This window comes from Dermacentor silvarum, chromosome 1, assembly GCF_013339745.2.
Source record: "Dermacentor silvarum isolate Dsil-2018 chromosome 1, BIME_Dsil_1.4, whole genome shotgun sequence".
Classification (NCBI taxonomy): domain Eukaryota; kingdom Metazoa; phylum Arthropoda; class Arachnida; order Ixodida; family Ixodidae; genus Dermacentor; species Dermacentor silvarum.
This window is the reverse complement of record NC_051154.1, coordinates 433,864,875-433,873,890: the sequence shown is the minus strand read 5'-3', so window position 1 is coordinate 433,873,890 and position 9,016 is coordinate 433,864,875. Positions and strand designations below refer to the sequence as shown.

The 9,016-nt window shown below is 46.2% G+C and overlaps 1 protein-coding gene across 1 annotated transcript; it reads left to right on the top strand.

The window, feature by feature from the left end:
* Window positions 1-6,013: 6,013 nt before the first annotated feature.
* Window positions 6,014-8,530, top strand: LOC125944133 (uncharacterized). The gene is made up of 2 exons (XM_049664187.1): window positions 6,014-6,144; window positions 7,629-8,530. Exons 1-2 carry the CDS (start codon window positions 6,014-6,016, stop codon window positions 8,413-8,415), a joined length of 918 nt encoding a protein of 305 aa, XP_049520144.1. The 3' UTR covers window positions 8,416-8,530.
* Window positions 8,531-9,016: the final 486 nt, after the last annotated feature.

The following is a 9,016-nucleotide window of genomic DNA, read 5'->3' as shown; positions in this document are numbered from 1 at the left end:
AGTAAACACGCGCATAGAGTTCATAATGCCGTCACGATCAACGATGCCAAAAGCACCACCGCTACGCGTCGCGGGCGTGCCACAAAATCAAAAAACAATACCGTGCTCCTCTCCGAGCCTTTCCGGTATGCCCAGCGGTCGTAGTGATGTCACCAGGGTGCATCTGGTGATGTCAACGGTGGCCACGATGTCGATTGGTCGAGCAAGAACCTATGACTTCCGGTTAGTCTATTAGCAGGTACGCGCGCTCCCTGCTCTGCCTCGTCGTGTTGCTTGTGCGCACTTGCGAATCGGTAATTACAGTCCGCAAAGCAAGTGCCAAATTGGTCACGTTCCAACACAGTCATGCTTAACGGCGACAGTGTTGGCCTTTCTACACGTGCGCGCAACACAGGGTCCATAGCGGCACGTTTCGCATCAGCATGGGCCGGCACAGCAACAACCGCGGCTAGCCGAGAGCGCCGAGTCGCGGCTAAGGCCCGTCCACGTTACTGGCACGGTAACTCGCCGCACGCCGTTCGCCATACGCGGGCCGCCGTTCGACGGTGGTTTTGCTCGCGAACGGCGAGATTTCCTTGCCGTGGAGAGGATGAGACCGGGACTCATTTGTGCGGCAGCCTCACCGCCGCTGATCGCTCGACGGCGCCGATATCGTCGCTAGGCCTTCTCCGGTTCACGTCAAAGCTGAAGCGCACGGCGCTTCGGAATGAATCGCCGACGCTCACAAGCCGCAATATTTTCTTACCGTTGTTGTCGCTTATCCCAATAATTGTACACAAATAGGAAAATACTCTGATATTAGCGGCGCCGTCGGCTGTGATGCGAGCACAGCCGAGCCGGTCGTCTGCCGTCGGTAGCCGTGCACTGTAGCTGAGCTCGACAAGTAACGGAGCTCTCGTTCGTGTTTAACGTTTAATAGTGGATTTTGTTTTACATATAATGTAGAATTTATGCATCAGTTTAACTAGCGGAAATCACTTTGCTTGGAAGAGAAGCTGCAGCCGATGTTTTCGTCGCCAATGGAGGAGGCGCGCAGCTTCGCGGTCGTCGATTGGCCCGTCAGTCTTGCGGTGGGCGGTGCGCCAGCCGAACTGCCGTCTGCTTTGGACACCACTCGCGCGGCAAACGTTCTACGGCACTGGAGCCCGCATCGCCGTCGGTATATTTGCCGCTAGCGTGGACGTGCCTAAAGCGGAAGTGGAGAGTGTTTTGAGAAGCGCGTTGGCGATGTCGCATGTCATGTTACATTTGGAAAAGCACTCGGCGAGGAGGAGAGACCAGCCGACGAGGAGAGTAGCGAAGGAAAAAGCGAAACGAGCGAGGGCCATGTTTCGATGATCAAACGCGTGTAACTCCGCTATTACGGCACCATTTCGAAAAATTCTCGCGGCTACGTGTTCGTTGTAGACTCGTGCACAACTGCAACACCACAACTGAATTTCGACCTCTGGGTGGTTTTGGGGCCCTATAAGCGACCATGAGGCGATGTCTCAGCGGTGTTTTATCCATATAAATTTAAAATGTCCCTTCCAAGGTTTGGGCGTTGATAGCAAAGTTGCTTCACGCGTAAATTCCGCAGTGGCAATCGTGCCTGAAAAGCATGAAATGGCTGCTCGGCTCGAAAACAGTTTGAATTTCAAACAGAAGTCTGCGCGCCCTTCATCTTGAAGGAGCCCCGCTTCCATCCAGCAAGTCCAGCTCACACGCACCAACGATTTTATGTAAAACGCACTGCCCTATACGCCAACAATTAAGGCACGAGACTTCAGATAATCATCCAGTGCAGAACGTGCAATACAGCCGCTAGAAGATCGCCGCGGAGCAACAAAGGAAGACACACAGAGAAAAAAAATCACTGACGATTACGATACTCCCTTATGCGAAAGTTGAGCACAGTTCTACACGTGTTTTCATTTCGCGGGTCAATATTTTGTATTATAATTATATAGGTACATGGTTTATATTAGGAAGAGAACGCTGTGAGTATAGCGTAGCTGGCGTAGACAACCTGTCACGTGCGGCACATCGCAAACGGAGCGAAGTGAGCCGCGACTGCCTCGATAATCGGGAGATCACGAGAGGCAGCGCGTGGGTGACGCGTGGGCGCGATTCACAACAGCCGCAGCAGACAGACCTCCACTAATGCAGTGCTTTGTTTCCATACAGACGACACGCGCTAGTCTGGCGCCTTATCGTAGTCATCGTCACCGCACAGTCCGTCTTGCGCGGCACTACGCTTTTATTTGCACGCTTTCGTTCCACCAACGACGCGAGAGGCCCTTCGCCGCGAGGAAATCAGGAAACCGTGCATGCCACCAATGTCAGCGGCGACAAGACCCACGGGAGCATCACATCGAGCCTTATGCGTAGCGGCTCGCCTTTTGCCCCTTGCATGTGCAGTGATCGCCATCACACACGCTGATACCGTGGACTGACCTCAGCAGGTGACGCCGCGAATGAGCGGAGCCCTTCCCACCTCACGCCACACTGACCCCCCCCCCCCTCGGAAGCGCAGATGATATCGCCCACGCGGTGGCGGATGCAGTAGCCGCCGGCCATAGAGTTAATATACTGACTCTAGAGGCAAAGCTCGGCCGAAAAGGGGGGGACCGCTAGAGCGCCGCCATCTTGGAACGCGTCAATGTGGCCAGCGCAATTATTTTTGGGAGTAGTGGAGGCGCTGTTTTGAGAGATGAAATTAAGTATAGGTCGCCTTATGCTGTGTCATCAAAAACGAATACCTGATGGCTTTATGAAGGTGATGTGTGAATATTAAGCTTACAGGAAGCGTTTGCTAACGTAATTTATGCAATTCACGATGTACTTATTCACTCAAAAACGCATGGCGTGAGTTTCGGTTTCGGATATTTTTTATTTGTGTTTTCGGATGCGTGGTAGTTTCGTTTGCTATAGTTCAGCTCTGACATGTTATCGCGCAACGACATCGGTTGACGCGATGGCACCTTCGTGCCTTTTGTGCAAGACTAAAGCTCCAAAGGGCTCTGGCATTTCCCTTCACACGTAAGTAAACGTGTCTGACTTGTTCAGAACATCACGCGAGTAGACAGTTTTCGTGATTCATCGCAATCGTTCGAGAAACATCACAGTACAGCATTTTTAACCTATTGCTTTGTCTGCAAAACTATAAAGAAAGAAGACAATGAACATGCAGAGTGGTGTCATTTTTTGCAGGTTTCCTCTCAGTAATAGGGAATTGCTGGACAGGTGGATCAGTGCAACCGGAATTGTACCGGCAAATCCACGTGCAAGTCACAAAATCTGTTCATTGCACTTTGGACCATCATGCTTCTACAAAGGCCACAGCAGAAGGACATTGAAGAGTGATGCGGTACCGACTATTTCTGTGCCAGGAAGCAATCAACAGGTGAGTATCTAATACGGACGGAATCGAGTGCACGAACCCACATATTAATAGCGCAGGTGTTTTATTAACTGTGCAATATTTTCAACACTTCCTTGCATGCCATTTCACGTCACATATCTTCTCTAGTCACAAAGGTGGGCAGCAAATCCACTTGCACGATCGACTCCGGGCATGTAGCGCCGTTCACTTGTACTTGATGCCGAGTCTTCTATGTATGTCCATAAACTGCAGATTTGCACATCATAGCCCTATGAGCAATTTCAAAATTGAATTTTTTTAAACATGCACATATGCAATACTGGCATAATCTCAAGTACCACTAAGCAGGTCGGACTCAAATATTTGTTGGGTAGACTCGCAGGTAAAATAAGTCGATCATGTGGGCAGCTTTAAATCAGTGTCCCAAAGGGGTATGAAATTTAGTTTTTATCTCATACACTGATTATTTTGCTGTAGAAGCAAGACAACCCACCATATTAGTGTCACATATATTGCACATCATACTGAAATGAGCTTTAATTTACCAATTGGGATGAATTATTTTTGTGGCTCTTTCAGTCTAATCGCACTGCAAGCTGCATTTATCAACCTTCGGTTGGATCTTTGCAAATGTTCAATGAAATATGTTTCCCTGTATGCAGCTGATATGCAGTAACAAGCCCTTCTGTGTGCTCCAAAGGGAAAACTTAAGCTCTAAATTAAAGAATACATGTCTATAAAACAACAAGCATTTGAGGGCAAGCCACTGAGAATGAAAGCAGCCACTTCTCCACGTAAACGACACTCTTTCTCTCAGCTGACTCCTACACCTGGCCAAGGCAGCTCCCCTGCACAGACTCCGCAAGCCAAGACGCCGCGGAGGCACGTGCAGGTAAGAGGCAAGAAGCAATGGCACTGGTGTTTACATTTACCCAATTTCTTTTTATTACGCTTAGGCAGCCAGTACACCTCGAATGACTGCCTTGACGGCGGGTGTGTCACCCAAGTCGCCAAGGAAGCGTATGAGGGTAAGCCACAGAGAATGAAAGCGGCCACTTCTCCACATAAACGATACTCTTTCTCTCAGATGAACCCCACACCTGGCCAAGGCAGCTCCCCTACATTGATTCCACAAGCCAAGACACCGCGGAGGCATGTGCAGGTAAGAGGCAAGAAGCAATGGAACTAGCGCTGACAGTGCTCATTTAAAAAAAATCTTATGCTATAACTATATATTTTTGAGAAGACCGCCAACTATCAAGTTCTTACTCGGCGCAAATGAAGCTACTGTTGAAAATACTGCAGCTTTATGCAATACCCTCATTACAGCATGTTCTCTGCTGTGTGCAGTATTTAGCTGTTCAGCAACAATTTAGTTTGTAGTGTAAGCTGTAGTGTAAACAATGTTAGATGCGTCACATCCCAGTTGTTACACCAATACCTATACTGGTGAAACTTTCATTACAGGCAGCAGCATCTCCTCGGCACCTTAGGAGTGATCACATGTACTGCACCTTGCAGTCTCCAAGGACACAGCTTCTGGACACAAGCAAGAGACTATCTGAGACAAGACAGAAACTTAAACGCACAAAATATAACCTTAAAAAGAAGATAGAGAAAGTAGCGACCCTTAAGGAACTTATTAGTGAAATGAAAAAAAAGCAGCTACTCTCTCCTGAAGGGGAGCTGGTATTAGAATCGTTTGGTGAGCTACCGAAGGAGCTCATTAAAAATTGGAGTAGTAACGTCAGCCGAGCACAACGTCGAAGGCGTTACAGTGAAAAGCTTCGTAAATTCGCAACGACACTTTATTACCATTCACCCAGTGCCTACAATTATGTATCAAGAATAGTCTGCATGCCCAGCAAACAAACAATTCGTACCTGGCTGAAAGTGGTTGATGCTTGGCCAGGGTTTACCCATGAAGCCCTCGAACATTTGAAAAAATCCTTCAAAGAAAAGAGTGCAAGGGAGAAACTATGCTGTGTGATGGTAGATGGCATGAGCATAAGAAAAAAATGTGATGTTGACACCGCAAGTGGCCGGCTGATAGGCTACGTCGACTTGGGCAATGGCCAGACCCCAATTGAAACAGATGACACAAGCCTAGCTGGAGATACACTTGTTTTGATGGCAGTGGGTGTTGCTTCCCCATGGAAAATGCCATTTGCTTACTTTTTGAATAATGGACTCAGTGAAGAAAAGCTAAAGAACATTATTAATGAGGCCATTGTGCAGCTCACCGAATGTTCACTCAATGTAGTTGCCATCGTATGTGATGCCCTTGCTGCAAATGTTGCAATGGCAAAATTGCTGGGGTGCCGTGTCCATGAGACCAGCAGCAACCTTTTCAAGACGTCCTTCACCCACCCTGTGGAGCCGTCAAAAGAAGTGTTAGTTGTATTTGATGCAGCGCATGGCCTCAAACTGCTCAGAAATCTTCTTGGAGACAAGAAAGTTCTGCAAAGCACTAAATACGGAGTAAGCATAATGCATCTGGTGAACTACTATGCAGTCTAAGATATGAATTGTATTTTACAGTAAATTGAATGGGGCTACATTGAAAAACTACAAGACCTTCAAGAAGCTGAAGGCCTTCGAGCAGCCAACAAGCTCAGAAGGGCCCATATTGAATACTACCAGCAGATAATGAAAGTCCGACTGGCTGCACAAACATTCAGTTGGTCAGTCAGCAGAAGCCTGGAGCTGGCACGGCAACTAAACTTGCAACAGTTTAAGGGCAGTGAGGGAACATCAAAGTTTGTTGCGGATGTCGATCGGTAAGTCATAATGCAAACCTATGCTACATTCAACTAACAATCTGCCTTTTCCAGATTATTTGACATCATGAACTCCCAGAAGCCAAGAGCATTGGGGTTCAAAGCTCCACTTCGAGCAACAACAATTCACCATCAGAAAAAGACTATGCTAGATCTTTCCAACAGTCTGATGTCCTTGCAACTACCATCTGGAGACTTAGCCTGCACATCTGGGAGACGTATGTCAATAATCAGTTTGGCATTCACCGTAAAGAGTGTAGGTGAACTTGCAGACAGGCTTTTCAAGTCAGCACTGTGTAGGTAAGGCTGCAGCTTTCACTTTTTCCTGAAGCGAATGGTCAGTGCACAATCACACATATGTTAGTAAATGAAATGTCATAAATTTACACTATAAATGCACCAAGAATAAAGCACAGTTGACTAAATTTGGCTGCTCAAGTCATTGCTCTTGGTGATGCCATAGTTGCAATCGTAGGATTGATACCATGCACCAGATGCAACAGTTTGTTAGGGCTGGACGATTGATCAATTAACATCCGAGTTAATTGATGACTATTTAATCGCAATTAATCAATTGAGTTCACACGACCAAAATCAGGCAAGCGCTGGCATTGACGTCCTCACTTCTCTCACACAACAGCAAGGAAGGAAACGAGTTCCGACTGCACCCACCCACGCATGCTGCACTTGTGGGAAAAATCTGTCAAAATTTTTAGTTCTTCTAGCACACGTACATGTACAGCATTTATTTCTTACCTCCCCCCCCCAAAAAAAAACAGGTTTGTGTGTCCCAGCAATATCAATGCCATGCAAGTGCATATTCTCGGCAGCTGGCATGTCTGTTAATGACTGCTAATAAGCAAAGGAACTCTCTACTGTGCGAAAATGTTAACAAGCTTATTTGCTTCGCCGCCGGACCTGTAATGACGTTTGCGTTTGACTTGCTTGAATGTCTGTTTGTGCATAGTGGTGTTAAGTAACAACAAAGGCAAATGTCAATTTACATAGCATGCATTTTTCTTCAAAGTGTGCGCAGCATGACAAATCAGCGGCTTTGACTTTTTTTCGCTTGTGTACATAAATCAACAAATCCGAGTAATCAATTACTCAATCAATTAAAATGTGCCGATTAAACACGGTAAAATTTTTTATATTGACACCTTACAATAAAATGTGTTGTACTCTTTTTACATTTTACTTTAATTTTATATGCTTGCCCCCCGTGACAGATTAGTCATACAATTAGCCCTTCATCACTAGCATCAGCTGCTTGGCACAACAGCATAAGAAAAAAATGTTTAGAGGAAAAGAATAGTTACAAAATATAGCCCCTGATGTGTGCTGCAACATAACTTAGAATTTGCAGGATAAATTATTTTTTTATAAAGTATAGGTCATGTGTGTGAACTGTGACAATTCAGTAGCCACGGAATATGAAGTTATCTTCAAAGTGCAATAAAATTGTGATATCATCTTTGTTGCAGCTACATTTGCACATACCGCCTCAGCCAAGATCACCTGGAAATGTTTTTTAGCTGTGTGCGCCATCGAGGAGGGTGGAACAACAATCCTTCTGCCATGCAGTTTCGCTATGCTTATCGCAGCCTCCTCGTTCACGCTGATGTCACAGCAGTGAAAACTGGCAATGTCGCTCCAGACCTTGAGGGCCTTATGACAGTGCCACATCAGAGGATGCAACGGAGCCAGGCTGAGGAAAGGGACGAATCTTCTTCACCAGAGGCATCTATTATTCGGGCGGTAGCTGACCATGACTATGGAAACCTCAGCTATGGCCTCACAAATTTCAGTAGTGAGGTTGTGCAGTACATTGGAGGTTTCATTGTCAGAGCAGTAGCGAAACGTGTAACATGCCCTACTTGCACTGATATACTTGTCAAGGACAGCATCACTAGCGTACTGATTTTCATCAGAAAGAATGGGGGACTCATCATGCCATCTGCTCTGGTGCACCATGTCCTTCACACTGCTGAGCATGTCTTTCGGAATAATTTGGCCAATGTTAGAAAAATGACAATACAGCGGCTAGTCCTACTATCATTTCGCCAGTTTTTTGAGAGGCATGAAAGGATCTTATCAGGCCTTGAACACTACAGAGACAACCCTGAGCATGTAATCGAATTGATTAAGCTCATGCTATGGACATACTGTATACTTCGCCTCAGAGAGCAGGCAAAACGGGTGACAGAACACTCAAAGGGTACTTATGTGCGAGCACTCCTCACAAAGCAAATACTGTTCCAGCACCAGTAGATGCTATGCTCAGATACCACTCATGGTAACTTCATTGCAACTATACTCCGTTTCATACACAGCAGGTAACGTTGCAGATGCTGCGCAAGCCTCACTCTGCACGTTTCAAAGTGCAATAGCTCTAAATCTGTGATACCATCTACAGAATTATCTACTTCATCTATTACAATTGCAACTTGTACACGCAAATTCATGCCAAATTATTTATTATTTGGGCGCATTTGCAGTTGATTCTCTGTACCGCTCAGCGGGTCATAGAAACGTGTCACTCCGCTCATTTGGTCGCAATTAGGTTCAGACTTTTGACGCCTTTCATGTGCTGCGTACATCTTATTTCGCGGCGTGATGCTACGAGACCTAATTGTACATTGAATTGCATGGCGCGTACCTAATTTCTTTTCATATGTGATGTAATTTTAGGCCTCGGATGTGAACAGTGAGAAAAAGTGTCTCTATACCTAGCATTTCCTGCTATGTATAAAATGAAGTAGACACCAAGTAAGTTGACAATTTAAGCAACACAAAATGTTGTCATGCACAAATATGACACTTGTATGAACACTCCATTTCAGCTCATGATAACTGCAAATGCAGAGAGCCT